Source organism: Sporothrix schenckii (assembly GCF_000961545.1).
Source record: "Sporothrix schenckii 1099-18 chromosome Unknown Cont41, whole genome shotgun sequence".
Taxonomy (NCBI): domain Eukaryota; kingdom Fungi; phylum Ascomycota; class Sordariomycetes; order Ophiostomatales; family Ophiostomataceae; genus Sporothrix; species Sporothrix schenckii.
In genome coordinates this window covers 1381788-1398064 of record NW_015971142.1, presented here as the reverse complement: position 1 = coordinate 1398064, position 16277 = coordinate 1381788, and the positions used below count along the sequence as shown (strand labels likewise).

The 16277-nt window shown below is 53.0% G+C and overlaps 4 protein-coding genes across 4 annotated transcripts; 1 reads left to right on the top strand and 3 right to left on the bottom strand.

The window, feature by feature from the left end:
• Positions 1 to 584: 584 nt before the first annotated feature.
• SPSK_07979 (DNA-directed RNA polymerase II subunit RPB9) lies at positions 585 to 1244 on the bottom strand (the record flags this gene model as incomplete). The annotated part of the gene is made up of 1 exon (XM_016734631.1): positions 585 to 1244. The coding sequence occupies one exon, from the start codon at positions 1242 to 1244 to the stop codon at positions 585 to 587; it is 660 nt and encodes a 219-aa protein (XP_016590773.1).
• A 1440-nt stretch (positions 1245 to 2684) lies between these two features.
• On the top strand, positions 2685 to 3410 carry SPSK_07941 (peptidyl-prolyl cis-trans isomerase NIMA-interacting 1; the record flags this gene model as incomplete). Its single annotated transcript, XM_016734594.1, has 2 exons — positions 2685 to 2702; positions 2811 to 3410. 2 exons carry the CDS (start codon positions 2685 to 2687, stop codon positions 3408 to 3410), a joined length of 618 nt encoding a protein of 205 aa, XP_016590772.1.
• Positions 3411 to 4753: 1343 nt separating this feature from the next.
• Positions 4754 to 7106, bottom strand: SPSK_07108 (uncharacterized protein; the record flags this gene model as incomplete). The annotated part of the gene is made up of 2 exons (XM_016733776.1): positions 4754 to 6651; positions 6716 to 7106. The coding sequence occupies 2 exons, from the start codon at positions 7104 to 7106 to the stop codon at positions 4754 to 4756; spliced, it is 2289 nt and encodes a 762-aa protein (XP_016590771.1).
• A 7565-nt stretch (positions 7107 to 14671) lies between these two features.
• Positions 14672 to 15723, bottom strand: SPSK_07732 (uncharacterized protein; the record flags this gene model as incomplete). Its single annotated transcript, XM_016734389.1, has 2 exons — positions 14672 to 15241; positions 15376 to 15723. The coding sequence occupies 2 exons, from the start codon at positions 15721 to 15723 to the stop codon at positions 14672 to 14674; spliced, it is 918 nt and encodes a 305-aa protein (XP_016590770.1).
• Between the last annotated feature and the right edge of the window lie 554 nt (positions 15724 to 16277).

The following is a 16277-nucleotide window of genomic DNA, read 5'->3' as shown; positions in this document are numbered from 1 at the left end:
CGCTTGTCGTTCGCTCGTATTTTTTGTTTCGAAAAAATCGTTCACGTCGTCAAAAAACAGCTTCTACTGGAAAATGAAACCGCATTGGCAGCACACGTAGAAGAGTTTCTATAGACCAAAAAAAAAACGATTGTGCGATTAGCCAGCTGAAGTGCTTCTGGGGACCATACGTAACGAGAGATCGGAGAAGGACATACCATTCCAGTTTCTGCGCTCCGCTGCTGGGATTGAAAGAAGACAGCCTCGCCGTTGGAGCACTCCGGGCACGACTTGTTGGAGCGCGGCAGCTGTGGCGAGTGGTAAAAACGGAGCCGTGTTAGCCAAACTGCAAATCTTGTCATGGTAAAATGCAACAGAAAGACATGCAGCAAAGCATGGCAAAAAGCGCTGTGAAGTGACAGAATGGGCAAGATGGATCGGAGCGAAAGCATCAAAGGCATGGTGCAGTGACAAAAAGGCGAGTGATTCAATGCATAGGTTCGGCTCGTCTCATGTCTCATGTCTCATGTCTCCGATGGTATCGTCGCTCCTGGCATGTATTTGTCGAGTACAGCTCGGGCGGTCGTTGGCGAGGATGGTCTAGGTCACGAAAACGCCTTACCAGCGTCGTTTCCGAGAGCAGAAGCCGTCTCTTCGCAGCCGTCCATGAACTCGTAGTCGTTGTCGTAGTCGAGACAATCGTCCTCGGGAAACATGCCAGCGGTGTTTGTCACATCCTCAAAATCATAGTCGTATGGATACAGGTCGAGGTCGTCGAGATCGCGGAGAGAAGGCGAGACTGTCGGAGTGTCGTTTGTAGAGGCGGCCGTTGTCGTCGTCGTCGTAGCTGCGCTCGTCGCACTCGTCTCGGACGGCGAAGACGCAAGTTTGCAAAACACAACGCCACAGGAGCGGCACGCAAACAACGCACCGCAGCAAAAGCAAAGCACAGCCTTGCTGTGGGGGGAGACGCTGGAAACAGTGTTGGGGCTGGGGGGAGCACCAACCGTTGGATCAGAGCCGACATCCTGGGTGACACCGGCCGTCTCGCCGGCGGCGTTGTTGAGGACGTTGCGGAAGACGCAGGACGATTCGGCCGATTTGGTGAAGTGGCAAGTGCGGCAAGTGAGCTGCAGCTTACGGGTGTCCTCGTCTTCCTTAGGGTAGAGCATGTTGGAGCACTCGTCGCAGAAAATGAACGTGATTTGCCCGTCCTTCTTGTCGCCGTCGCCCTCGTGGGATGTCGTCGACCGCGGGGTGGCCATCGCGAGGGTGGAGGAAGAAAGAGAGAAAGGCTAGAAAAGTGTGTCGGAGATGCTGAGAGGGTCGAAAGAGGACGACAGTTGTCGCGCGAAAGTGTCGGAGTTGGTTGTAAATAGGAGAAATCGAATTTGGAGGCAGACAGTGGAGAGCGAAAGTTGTGGTTGAATTTTGGATTCGCAATGGGAAAGCGTGGGCAGCCTTAGTGCGGCAGTCTTGTACTCCCATGTTCGCCGCGTGCGGCGACGAGTCACAGCCAGCACTCTCAGTTCAGCGGAGTAAAGCAGCGAATCAGCCCCTAAAATGACTAATAATAGTGCCTTAGCGCCGTTTGGGTGAGACATGCCAGGCAGAAACGCGCAGAACACTGAAGTCAGTGGACAGGTTGGGTGGCGAATTCTAGCGAAAGTTTTGGTGGCCAAGCAGTATCTCGTGCTGTTCTAGTTCCCTTCGTGCTTCTAAAGCTGTGGTTCCTCAGCCTGGACTGTATCCGTAGATGGTCTTTGTGTTTCCATGTGACGCGTCGCATTGACTGATTGAGGGCGTCAGATGCGATGCTTTGTCGGGCAGGTGGACAATGGAGACCGGAAGGTAAAGGAGCATGCACTCGAGCACGTATGTCCTTTTACGGGAGCTTCTATTGTCTTCTGTAAACAAAGCGTTGGATAACACGGAGCACCGTTGAGGCTGATTGTCGAATGACCCAAAGACAGTGCGTTGTATATTGACACTGTATAAATAAGACTATATACACAGTGCGTGCTATGAATAGTTGTCGCAGTGCCTTTTTCACAGCGAGCAACAGAGCCATTCATAAGCATGCTTTGTCTTCATGACTGCTTTGTGATATATATTCTCCCAGCTTGAGCATAAAAATCGTACTGGTTTTCACGGTCTTTACGCTACCGTCTACTAGCTATATCGACGTCCGTCAAATTTGAAGTCATATTGGCGGTCTAATGTAATACGCCGTGCAGTGCTCATTGCTGGACTGTGCTGTTACAGGCGCCAACGGTGCCCTGACATCCCCGCTCCCCGCGCCTTACGGGTCCTACTACGCAAGGCTGGGCGCCGACAATGAAGCTCGTGCCAAGGTTTGCGCTAGTCCTGGTTTAGGGGACCTATGACGCTGGCCCCTCTTTCACTATTTTTCTCCTCGCTGGCGCCGCAACCGTGGCAGGTGCCCGTCTCCGTCGCAACTGCAGGCTCGAGCTGCAGCACTCCAAATAGTTGACAAATAAAACTCGACGCAAATCGCCGTCGCCGAACCCCAATTGTACATCGTACCTTTTCTATCCACCCTCTTCGTGTCACGTTTCTTGATTCTGCGACATATTGCTGTTCAATGTGAACGAGCCATTTTCTTCTCCTTTCCTTTTCGACACGACAAAAGTATATTCGATCACCGCTTCGCTTTCGCATCCAAGACCAAACAAGCCGCAACCATGTCCGGCGAGAACCGCGTAAGTTGTGAGAATGACGGGAACAAATGGACGGGATGCATTGAAGGTCGACATTTGCGGACGGACGCTTCTGACATGTTGTTTCCCTTCTCCCTCCACCCCTTGTAGGAAGAAACTGGCCTGCCGCCCAACTGGGAGGTCCGCCACAGCAACAGCAAGAACCTCCCTTACTACTTCAACTTTGTCGACAAGGCGTCCCGCTGGGAGCCGCCCGCCGACACCAACACTGAGCAGCTCAAGCTGTACATGGCCAAGTACCACTCGGGCCACCCATCTGTGCCTGGCGGTGGTGGCGATGCCGCCGCCGCGCAGCAGCAGCAGCAACAGCTCCAGCAGGCTGGCAAGATCCGGGCGGCGCACCTGCTGGTCAAGCACCGCGAGAGCCGGCGGCCGATGAGCTGGCGCGAGGCGGAGATTACGCGCACCAAGGACGAGGCGCGGAAGATTATCGAGGGCTACGAGCAGCAGATCCAGCGCGGCGAGGCGTCGCTGGGGGAGCTGGCGCTGACGGAGTCGGACTGCAGCAGCGCGCGCAAGCGGGGCGACCTGGGGTATTTCGGCAAGGGCGACATGCAAAAGGAGTTTGAGGAGTCGGCGTTCAGCCTGCGACCGGGCGAGACGAGCGGTGTGGTGGAGACGGCGAGCGGGCTGCACCTGATCCAGCGGTATGTTGTACAGGGTGGTGGCGGCGGTGGTGTGGTGACGTGACCCCATGTCGACTTTATGTGACTTCTGTGATTTTCTCAGCACGACCTCTAACCAAAACATCACAGGCTTGCATGAGACAGGCATCGGCCAAAGGAGAAGGAGTCGCGTACTTTCGGAAACGACAGGTGCAGAGTGCCGGTGCACAACACACGTGGCCGAATAGTAAAATGAAAGATGAGCGCATGGAAAGCTCGGACGGAGCAAACGAGAACATCAAATCAGATATCTGCCCGGGGAAGAGGCAGTTGGAAAGAGGAGGGAACAAGCCGAAGAACAGTCGATCAAACATTGCTTTACTGTTATTGATTATTTTTGGATACGTTGAAATGTACAAATGTACGATTTTAGCCAACAATGACTCTGGAAGATGAAAGGTGCAGCGTGACGCCCGATTCTGACTCTACTGTTCATTTGCTTTCGTTGCCCGACTGCTCTCGTGCGCAGCGTCTGTCTCGGATACAACCCGTGGCCATGTGGTTTTTGTTTCTCTTGTGTGTCTCGTCTAGCTTACCTGGTCTTTTGTGTTTCTCTTCTATCATAGGTGGTTCCGTTTCCGTACCTCAGGTTTTCCTCGTGCAACGTCCGCCACGATCCTGTCCCGATCGAATTTGCCACGACGGTGGCACGCCCAAGTCACCTTGTTGCTGTGATTTGCTACAAGGTGTGAAGACAAGGGTAAAAACGCAGGGAAAGGAAAGAAACAGTGTCTCGTGTACCGGACTCAAGGATCTGCCCCATTCAAGACGGCCGTGACGTGGGTTTCGATTCACGATGGTGTCTTACGCGCGAGTGGAATTTCTCAGTCAAGTCAGACACAGCATCCCAAGTAAACAGACGATAAGTTCTAGCAACGTGGAAATAACCGAGACTACGTTGACGTCGATTGTTAATGTTGTCTGGTTGGAATGTCTTGGATTTGGGTCTGAAAGATTTGATTTTCTTGTAAGTCTTTTGGTCGTTCTATGTAAAATTGCCTGTTGGGTATATATCATCCACATCCTGACTTGCCCACCAGGGGCATGTATTTCTTCGCTGATCTTTTCTCGTGATTCTGAAAGTCTCTCACCGTTTTTACTTCGCTTTCGTCCTTTTATTTCCCAAATTTTGACCTGGCCCTTCCCACCGACAGCCAAATTGCTTTCAACAAGACGAACCGACCAATCATCTTATTTTCAAAACACTGGAGACGCCAAAAGAAAGAAACAAAAAAAAAAAAAAAAGAAAGGATGCCTCGCAATGCATGTTGTGTCATGTGTCGTTTTCGTTAAAATCGTTGTGATCGTCGCTACTAGGAGCAAAGAAGAAAGGCAGGAAACAAAAGGCGCCGCGCCCTTGAGACGCATTCACGCAACACGCGCCACAACCCAGTTCGCCAGCGGCTGGATCGAGGTGAAGACGACCGTCATGACGCCAAAGACGGTCATGGATAGAGCCGCATAGGGCGCCGCACGGCTGCCGACCTCGTACAGGTACGCCGTGCCCATGGCCGCAGCATTGATGCCGACTGTCATGCCGGCGGCGACCGTGCCGGGCGAGTCGGTTTCCATGTCGGGAGAACGACCGAGGGCGTTCACGTCGTCGACAGAGGCGGCACCACCGCGCAGGTGCACATGAACCAGACAGGCGTCGCCACATTTTGTGTAACTAACGGGTCGAGAGGCGGGGGCGGAGGCGGAGGCGGAGGATGGTGTTGAGTCAGCCGCCATCTCGACGTCTTGGACGTGAGCTCCTTTAGAAGGGGATGGCGATGCGAACACGACGAGAGTTGGTCTGGCGACCGAGATCGAGTCGGATTCCGTTTCCGTTTCTGTCTCGGCCTCGTCGGTGTCGCTCTGCGTCTCGCTCTGGCTCCGCCAGCAGCCACTCCCCATGTGGCAGCGGAACCCAGATCCAGACCCAGGCTCAGGCGTGTCCTGGCGACGGCGGTGGGAGCCGTGTCGCACAGCCGCCGCGTCGCTGCACTGCTGCCACCGCCCCTCGGCCGCCACCAGCGCCCGCGACGCCCACCGGCACACTCCCAGCCCCATGGCCACCTGGAACACGATGCCGTTGAAGACGACCATGGCCGCGTTGAGCCCCACGTCGCCGCCCAGGTTCGTCATCGCCGGCCCCGCCAGCGCCAGCGTGACACTCCGCGCCGCAAAGGACAGCTGCTTGGCGGGCGACACGAGGCCGCTGCCCATGGCATGGACGAGCAGCGGGCCGCAGACAATGTTACCGGCGGCCACGATGGCGCCCACGGCCAGCGTTGTGAGCCCGGCACGGGACAGCAGCTGGGCGCGGCACTCAAACAGCTTGAGCCCCCAGCTGACGATGCCGGCGTCGAGGACGGCCGCGGCCACGTCGCCGGCCCCCAGCGAACGCGGCGGGCGTCCACCCGCACGGGACCTGGTGCCGGCAATGAGGTCAGCCAGGCTCGTGCCGGTGGAAAAGGCCGACAGAGCATCGCCGACGGCGTGGTGCCGGGCCGCGGCCTTGACGGCGAGGTAGGCAATGGTGCCCAGGGAGGTCCACAAGACGGCGTTGAGGAGCGTGGCGAGGATGCTGCGGGCGCGGGCGCGGGCCTGGTCCGTCGCAAGTCCAAACGACAGCGCGGTGCGGCGGACGGCCGCTTGCGTAGCCAGCGTGCCCGTCCACAAGACGACGAGCAAGAATGTGTCGAGGGCCGTGTCGCTGTGCGCCACAACGGACACCGGGATGCCAACCAGCGGGATGGCCACGAGGCTGCAGCACATGACGGGGCTGGCGGCGGCAAAACAGGCGACGCGTTGTGCAAATATGCACAGTCGTTCAGACGGCGTGGTCGTCATGGCGACCTCTGGCGGCTGAACCAGTGGTGGTGGCTCCAACGGGGGCAGACGCAGAGCAGACGCAGCCTGCTCCACGTCGGTGTCGTCGTTCTGACTCGCCGAGTGCACAGATGGGGGGTTGTTTGTGAGTGTTGTCGACTCGGAGACGTAGCTTTGCACACGGTCTTGGCGAGGGGGGGGGGCCAAGACCGCCAGAGAGTCCGTCGGGATCGGACGAGGCGATGCCTGCCGTTGAAGAGACCTGCTGAGCGAGCTGTAAGAGTCCACGCGCACCGCTGGGATGACGGGTGGAGCCAGGTCCACGGGAGGGATCACCATGGCGTTGCGTGGATTGCCAAGGACGGCCTTTTTTGCCGTAATGGACATGAGTATGGTTTGCAGTCCCAGCGAGAGGGCAAGCACCAAGGCCGTACTCAAAATGCCGATAATGACTAGTTGGTTAGCGAAAGATCAGGAAATCATGGACACAGCGATAGGACGGGAGCAGAGGCCTACTATATCCAGAAATAATCAGTCCAATGCTGCAGGGCGACGACATGGGCCCGTCCATGATCATGGTAAAAGGCACCGTGAAGCCGATGGACATGTGCCGGTTCAGCAAGTCTGTGGGTCTGCGCAGGTACCGGCGGTAGAGGCCGTCGAGGTTGGGCACGCATTTGGACGCCAGGATCATGACGGCTGCCACGATCATCATGGCCAGAATGGGCGCCGGGAAGTTGTCGATGTTGGTCGTCAGTTGCTGGAGGCCGCAAATGAGGAGCTGCCACACGAAAAAGAGAACGACGGACACGAGGCCGTCATAGTATGTCTGTCGATGCTGTTGAAGGACAGACGTAAATGTAGGGGTGGAACGAACCAGTCGCCCACGAGAGGAAGAGTCGTCCATAATCTGTGATAATTGTGTGTTGTGTTGTTGCTGAAAGGGGACAAGAGAGAACAAGAGAAGCAAAAGAAAGGCTGCGATGCACCTGGCCAGGCCACCGGCTTCCGTGCACCGGGCCCGGCGACGGCAAGAAGCAGGATGGGGGACAAAATCGGTGAGACGGTCAGATGGCTGTGAATGGGTAAACGAAGCTGTGGATGATGGATCCGTCGTAGATGTCCAAATCAAAAGGTGGACGGGAGTGGAGAGCAGGAAAACGATGATCAAGTGGTGAGAAAGACGTCTGTATATGAAGAGACAGACGACGTCGAGAAGAGCACGAACGCTCGTTGGTTTAATAAATGGGGTTGAGGGACAACAAAGGAGGACAGCACGACGAAAAGAGTGTAAAGAGTGGTCCGTATATGAAAAGGGGGCGAGGGGACAGGACAAATCCAGCGAAAGAGGAAAGAGGCCGCAGGCAATAAAGTGAAAGTCATATGCTGTGCAGCAAGCGGGGAGGCGAGGACGGCGTGACGGCACGGATGAGAGGACGAAGCAAGACGACAGCCAAGAGCAAAGAACCAAACAGAATGCAAAAGACAGCACGACACACAAGAAAGAGGAACAGCGGTCGGGGACCAAAACAAAGCGCGATGCGAGGAGCAATGAGGGTAAGAAGATATCGAAAACCAAAAACCAACGAGAAGCCAAAAGTAAGACACTGAAAAAGAGGCTTTTGTGTATTGCGTCGGGGCTTGCTGGTAAAACGGTCTCTCCTAGACGAGCGACGGGACTTGGACGTCTGCGGCGATATGGGAGTGTGGAGAGGCGAGTCAGGAGGAGAAGCAGGCAAGGAGAAGAAAATAGCAAGTGAGACGGCCGGTCCTAATAAAGAAAACGAAGCGAAGTCCGACAGAAAACCGACAGTCTGTTGACCGACGAGCGGATTGCGGCTGAAAGAAATCCAAAGTGAAGTGGGACTTGCTTGCAACAGCATCTTCGTGACAATATCGAACAGACGAAACAAGCAGAGAATCTATAAATGGCCTCTCGTGGTTTACAATTACACGGGCATTTTTACAGCGCGGATGTGCTTCCCCTCCGTTGTGCTTCCCGTCTCGGCCACGAACAGAAAGCAAAAGATTAAATTGTAAATTTAAAACCATAATAAGACGTATCCTGTGCATACGGAACCAAGCAAACAACCTTCTTTTCCTCCCGCCTTTTCTTAAGCTCTTTTGCGCTTCTTATGACTCTCTTGTGCTTCCTCCCGCGGCCATGTCCTGGGTACGAAGGGCGGACTAAAGTTTATTTGTTTCGGTTTTCATCATGTACCCGAGAATTGTGACAAGAAGGAGGCCGTCCCAAACAGACAAAAAACGAGGAACAAGAAACGGGAGTAGACCGAAGGTCAACTTGAATGTCGGAATATTTCCTCGTCTCTGGGATAACGTGTCTTGTTGTCCGTTGGCAGGATCGTTATCGGCATTGCGTAGCCCGTCGTGTTTGAGCAGCCGAGCTGGCCTCCCTGTGCACGTTGTTCTTCTGGCTTCTTGCTGGCCCTATCTTCCGACCCTTCACTCTCACATGCACTTGTCCTGATGTCCTTGTGTTCAATATGTCTTCTAGTCTTCACCGCCTGCGACCGTCCAAGACATTGTGGGATGTGTCTCTGTCCGTTGCCTCACCTCTCTTTGCATTGTGCATGTTCCATTTCTCACCCGTCAGTGAACCAAACATACGACAGAATACACTGTAGAAGAATAAATGACATCAACATAAAGGGCGGAGGCCGGTGTAAACGAGGTCGCCGTTTTCCGTAGCAAGGCGATTTCTGGCCCATTTTCAATTCTGAGAGGGCATGACAGACAATTAGAAACCTCCAAGCCACCACCAACGCCATCATAACCCAGCTTCAGGCAATGGCCACCAACATGATCGTATGACCGTTTGTTGACGTAGGTCGTGAGAGTAGTTTGGGGATAGATGGGGAAGTTTATTTATCATGATGGCATTGTAAATGAGGCTAGCTTTCTTGCCGCTATTTACGCAACATCTGTTGACCTATTGCCATTAAAGATAGACTGTGAAAGATGAGCATCGAGCGCTTGTAAGTCTGATTCTCGTAGCTACCGGTCGTTATTATTACTACAATATCCACTATACCAGTTATGTGTTCTTTTTCCTTCTTGCCAACCCTTATGGATATTAAACAAACGGGTGTCAAGCAGATTACGTGCAGGAGCGGAGCAGGACTAAAGTGGGAGACGATGAGAAACAAAGAAAGCTGAAGCAGGGGTTATCTGTTGGTGTGTTCTCTACATGCTTTGTGGAAGCCAACATTTCAAAAAGGCAAAAACGAAAAGCATTACAAGTCAATAGAGGCAACCCCTTCATAGACGCGAGCCAGGCTCTCGACAGCACCAAAATGAGACACAATAAGCAGGAAGCCATATTAACACAGCCCACTATTTGAATAAACAAACACACAATTTAAATAGGCGGTGACGGCAAACAAAGGAAATGCGAGGCGGGTAGGGTCACTGAGTACTGAAGAGCATAACAGTCAAACGCAACAGGGATGCTGACGGGGTGGTGTTGTCAGGTACGAAGAAAAGACAGTCAGGACTCCCGGGCCAATAAGATGGAGGCAACCGGGGGGTTGCTTTCTTCAACGACACAGCAAGGAGGTGTTTTGTAGCTGTGACGTCGCTGTGTTGCAAAGAGGAAGCAATACGAACCACGTCGTAGAAAAAAAGCTGAAAACATAACGCAAAAGAAACGGGTCACGCAAAACTATGCAAGGTAACAAAGGAGGAGTCGTAAGAATAGAATACGATGTGAAGGCAACGGACGTGCACTGAATATAACGGGGCCATCCGATCTCGACGAGGTAAGCCATATGATTCAAATGAACAGGGCACAGCACTCATACAGACAGCATTTGCTCTTGTATCTCACCGTCGAAAAATTTGGTCAAACACGCTAATAAAACTGGTTTGAAGGACTTTGCTGCTGGCCATCGTTCGGCCTCACGTACAATACACTTTCAGAAACGGCAGTGTCCCAATCCAGCTCTGATTGTTTATACCCCTTGCCTCCAACCTCTTTCTGCGTCCGGCTGCTCTTGATTAGTTTTGCATCTGCATCACTCAAAAGGGCAAAACGAGCGAGAGACATATACATTGAGTGCAACTTAGAGGGCCCAAGGTCAAGACAGGGATCCGTCGTCAACCAAAAGCACACACCGTAGCACGAATCAGACGACAGCAGCCCTAGAGGGAGAAACAACACGAAAATAGAAACGAGTCAGAGAAAGGAGGAAAGCGAGAAGAAACGAATGGCAGAGAAAGAGACACGATACACAGCCGGTGCCGTGTCTGTGTATTGTGTTTTATATGCTTTGATTTTCAGATATTAATTTTGATCGGCGACCTGTGTTTTGTTTTGTCTTGTGCTCTCAACTTTTATATTTGAACGTGACCTGTGAACCTCCCGTCGTTCTTTCTCCAGCCATTTTTCATTCTCCAGGTTACGTGGGCCTCGTTACCCACACCTTTTTGATGGTCTTGAGGCGTATTGGGCTTTTATATCGTGAATGGTCTCTGTAGAGTATTTTTGTCGTTGCTTTGAATTCCGCTCTTCCGCACTCATACAAGGCCAACAAGGCAAGACGCGCCAAATTTGGATGGAACTCAATCCTCCCGGTGACTCGGCGCTTCGCTTTTCGGTCCGAGATTAAGCTCCAACAAGCTTGGACAACTTGAGTGGAAGCGTGCATTCCCGCAAAGAAAACAAACTTCAAGCTTAGAAAATAGGACGCAAACAGCAAACGATGGAGTTGGTGTTTGTCCAATGATAAAAAAATGACAGAAATTGTGACAGTCCGCTGGGGTTGGAGCGACGTGAGAAGTGACAAAACTGTCCGCAACGATGCAAACAGAATCAGAAGAGAAGGAGAATGGGCAAAGTGCACACACAAACACAACAGACACCTGCGGGGGAAGAACGAGTCCAGTGTACGGGAGTGGGAAGGACGGGAAGAGAGGGAGGCGCCGTGCCAAATGGTTTGTGCGTTCTGATAGCAAGTTGCACGTCGCGTTTGCTGCGATAGCTGTGCCACCACTATGTGGCTTTTCACAGCTATAAATTTTGTGCGAGTTGCTCTAGTGTGGTAGCCGAGAAGACAAGAGGCCAATCGTTCGTTCAAATAAGTTGTACCTCGTCTTACTCTGCAGTGTAAACAACAAGTGCAAGGGCAGGCGAACGCAAGCGTCGTATGAGTTTTTGTTTGCATGTGAGTTGACGCAATCAGTTGTTTACTCGCGCTACAAATGCATGCAAATGCCCCTTTTGCAAATGGCAGTAAATGTCTTTAAAAAAAGCACTTGCCAGGAGACGGCAGATTGGCCAACAGCCTCAGCTTTGTCAGTTTTTCTCAACCATTCCTAAATTTTACAAGTCTACGTTATGCCTGATTCTGCTTCATTACTTGCTGTGATCGCTGTCGCTCCTGTCTCCAACATGAAAATGTGTGCATGTCCTCGGCCACATGCATGACGACGCAGCGCCCCGAGAATTTTCACAAATCTTCTCTCCATTAGCAAAATCAGAGACACGACACGACAACACGGAACCATGAGGCCATGGACCATGGTTTGTTTTGCTTTCCACGTACATTATGTAAAAAACGGTGAGGCTGGCAGCAGAAAGAGATTAAAAAAAAAACGCAAAACGTCGACACACGTTGAAGAATCACTGGATCATGCCACTGGGCCGAACATGTCCAAATACAGTACAGGATTGGCCAAAAACGGAAACCCATGCCCTTGTTCGCTTTGTCCAGGGCCAGCCATTTTGGCCGTCTGCCATTTTTGCGCTCTATTTCGTACCCAAACCCGGGGTCTCTCTTTGTCCATTTTGAGCAGACAGGAGCCAGACGCAAAAGTACGTCGCCAGGTCGTATGCTGTGCTCTGGAACAGGGTGATTGGGAAGGGGTGGTGGCGAATGGACATGGGTGAAGATCGACTTGTCGACGTCTTGTTGGCTGGATGCCGTTGCAAGTGCCGTTTGCAGTTGTGCTGTCGGTATGAGCTGTCTGAAAGTGCTGGCGACTCCTCCTGCCGTACTGTAAATAACATGCAGCATGCATCTGGGAATACATATGCACCATGCCTTTCACTCCTTGCCCCTGAATGCGTGCCCCCTGGCTCCCTACTTTCCTGGCTCCAGGCACGGCTTTTCCGGCGCGCAATCCTGCCATCCTGACTGCTGACCAGTTGCTCCGGGCATTACCAGACCACGCACCCTGGCTCGGACAGCGATTTTGTGCCACCCCGGCCAAACGCAGAGACGGGACGAGGCAGAAGGACGAAGCGAGGGCTGCAGAGAGAGAGGATATGGAAGAAGGAAAGAAATTAAAAACAGAGGCAGAAAATCGAGACAACAGAACACTGAAAAACTAGGAATAGAAAGAAAGATGCGGTCGGGCTAGAGAGACGAGCTAGTCCAATATATATGCAGTGCGTGCGGCTAGTGATTGTGTTGCTGGGTGTCTTATTGCTCATGATGTCCAAGAACCCTGTTACATCTCAATGGAAGGAAGCAAGACACAAATCAGCACATCTACTTTCACTTCTCTGTGCGGAATACCCTTTTGTACACCTTGGCTCGTGCGGGTAAGGGAATGACGTGCATCCCGGGGAGGTTAACTAGGGGGTAGTAGGAGCAAAGACATATCGACAATGGATCGACAACAAAGACCGGCTTGGACCGGAAGATGGTGGTCAGCACAAAACGGCGAGAAATGATGTCCAGGGTGCAAAAAGTGCCGGTCGATGGTGTTTCCCAAGTTCCTATCGATGCACTCGATGCTCATTTTTGGGTCTGCATTTCAATTTCCATGCTCCCTCTCATTGGCTGTTTTTGACGAGAAGAACAGGGCAACTGTAGTATGAATATGCTTGAGACAGGGGTAGCTCTTGAGCGACAGGTGAAAATGACAGCACAAGGCACAGGACGCAACTCGCGTGGCCTTACGGCGTTCTCGTCTCTTCCTCTTTGGCCATTCTTGCCCCAAGCCGGTTGCGCCAAGCGCCTGCTGTATTTCCACACCTTTATGCTTGTTCGCTTGATGACACCCACTCCTGCCCATTCCTGCCCATTCCTGCCCATTCCTGCTTCTAGGAGCATGGATCAGGGGTTACTGGATGTCAAAAACAGAACGGCATTTTGCCAGTGTATGTTGTGCAATCCTGCGCTGTTCATGTCTTCATGCCTCTGCGTTGTCGTTTGATGCGCTTGCGATGTTGCGCAGCAGGAAGCCAGGGAGGTTAGATGATGTAAACGAATGAAACATGTCGAGATTGGAGCAAAAGACTCAACGATGCAGGAAACCAAACCATGACGCATGCTGCCTGCCCTGCACACATCATCTCATACCAAAGGCAATATACGTAGTCCTCTCTTATTCAGGTAGGAAACATTCTGGGCTGTTTGGTTTAATGTTGGTTTCATTGGGTGCATACCTTAGGTGGCAACTTTTACCGCAACAACGCACCCACCATCTACTGTGACGACAATCATCCTTGGAGTCCGAGGGACAGTGCTTTTGAACTGTTTCCGCTTTCCAAGACATGAGCTACCGAGACATTTCTCTTTTCTTTCCGCACTCTGTTTCGCCCTTTTACGAGCCGCCTTACTTCAGAGTCGTTGTATCCCCCGGTGCAGACTTGTGGACTAGAAACAGCATGAGCAACTAGCATAAAAATAAGACATTCATGGTAGAGTATTGTTGGTAAAACCATGCTACTATTTCGATACAGGCAAAAAAACCGTGACAATGCGACCATGCATTGCGTGCAGCCAAAAAACATGCGGCGATAGTCTCGAACAAGATCAAAAGAGTGTCTGCCAATGGTCAAGGTGATGGCATATTGTAAAGGAACCACAGCCATTCGAGAGCGGCGACCGCGCCTTTGCAAAGCCCGTTCCAGCATCTCACGTTGCTGCTGCTTGACCGTACGAATGGTCGACACTGCAATGGCGACGGTCTCGTGGCTTTGCGTGGCAAGCTCCACCGCTCCGAACAGATGCACTGTAGCTCCGTGCAGAGAATCACGCATCTTGTCGAAAGTCGTTGAGCCTCTCGTCAATTCTCAAGTCGGTTTCAATATTATGCGCCACATCTTCTCATCAATGTCGTTGTCGTCCTTGGCTCTGAATTATTCCTATTCGGACAAAAGCCTTACTGGCAATGACAATAGTGGGCTCGCAACGCAGCCAACTCTCTCCTTACAACATAATAGAGCATTGCCATGTCAGTCAGCGAGACACTCGTCGTTTTACTGATTAGGAGGATAACCGATAAAAGAAAAGATACACAAGTATAGAGAATACAAGGGGAAACACAAGGCCATGGGTCCATCATGGCTCTTGCCCACCATAACCTACAGTCTGCCAGTCGCCGCTGACATTCCAACTTGATCAAAAGAGCGCCTGGACGCAAGAAACAAGCTTGCCGGCAGGCCAGCTCAGCGCCGCCGCCGCGGCTACCACCACGGCGTCGTCGCGCCACCCAGCATCCCTACTGCACGCTGCTGCTGTTGCGCGCTCGTTTGCGTCCGCTGCCGCCGCCGGGCTGCGGTGACGACAACGACACAGACGTGTACTTCTTGTCGTCCCGTTCGCGCCTGAGCTTCTCGTCGAGCACGCGCGTGAGCACGTCGTAGGCAAACTGCGGGTGCTCCAAGCACAGGGCCTGGAACTCGGCCTCGGCCTCCGCCCGCAGCGTGTGGCTGCGCGTCGCCCAGAACTTGGCCACCGGGTGCCGCACCGTCGTGTCGTCGGCCTTGGTGCACGCGTACACGTACCGCGCGTACGCAATCTCGCCCTGTGCCGTGCTCTGCACGCAGTGGATCTTGGACGACGCGAACGTCTGCAGCTCGGCCATGCCCAGGACCTCGGCCAGCGTGTAGACGCGCGCGTGCTTGAGCAGCTGCGCACCCGTCTCGTCGACGGCAGGCACCGTCGGATCCTCCTCCAGCGCGTGGGCATGGCCGGCCAGCTTGCGCGGGAAGTAGTCGCCCGTATACAAATATTCCAAAAAGCAGCCGACCGCATCGAGGTTCTGGTCGGGCAGGGTAATGGTGCGGTCCTACACATACATCCACCGTAAGCTGGTTTGTCTTCTTTTCTCTTTCCTCTTTCCTCTCTTTTTTTTGTCTTTGCTCTCCTCACGTCACTTGACATGCACGTTGCCGCTCTTCACCGCTCGCACGCGCTACTCACATCGCCCAGGTCGGCGCACAACTTTGCAAAGTATGGGCTCTTCGTCAGCAGGTCCTGGTGTGCCGTCAACTCCATCGTCTCCTTGGTCTCCTCACCCTCGCCACCGCCCACCACCAGCGTGACTACCCGGCTGCTCAGATACGACGCAAAGGGTGTGCGTGTCGGCACCGGTGTCGGTTCCCGGACGTCCTCGCTCGCCGCAGCCTCGCCGTTCTCGTCGCCCCCGGCATCCACCTCCGCTGCCGCAGCAGCTGCGCTGCCGACCTGCTCATCGGCTGCCGCCTCAGTCATATCGATATCGACTGCCAATGCAGCGCCGGGCTCGTCGGGCTCATCGATACTGGACATGCGGGTTGTCGTCTTACATGCGCGAGTGACGAGGGTGGTTGAGGGAATGGATGGTTGGCAATGTAATGATGGCTAAGCGCAGTGTCGAGGAATGACGGCGATTCGGGAACGGGCACAAACTCGGAGAGAACTAAAAATGCGACGGAAGTTGCGACAATGTTTGCGACCGGTACAGACTCGGCGCAAAAGAATGAATTGAACTCCCAAGCTTAGGAACCAGGAACAAAAGTATGGAGTACCTGCATTAGCGTCCTTGCCCAGAGCAACACTTCTTATCAGCCCATGCGCCGGTGGGTCACGTGTTGATAAACGTTCGCGAGAAACAGGGGTATTTACTTCAATGAAATTTAAAGATTCAAAAAGTAGGTAACTCTTCAAAACTCATCAACCAAAACGAACATAACACGAGGCCTCAGATAATAATGACAGTATCATATTTCTGTGAGTGCGAATAACAAACGTATCCGACGCCTAAAATGACGAGCCTGTACAAATATGTACGCTTAATGTCGAGCCGTATGTCGTCCACCTGGGCAAAATATGAGCTGAAAATA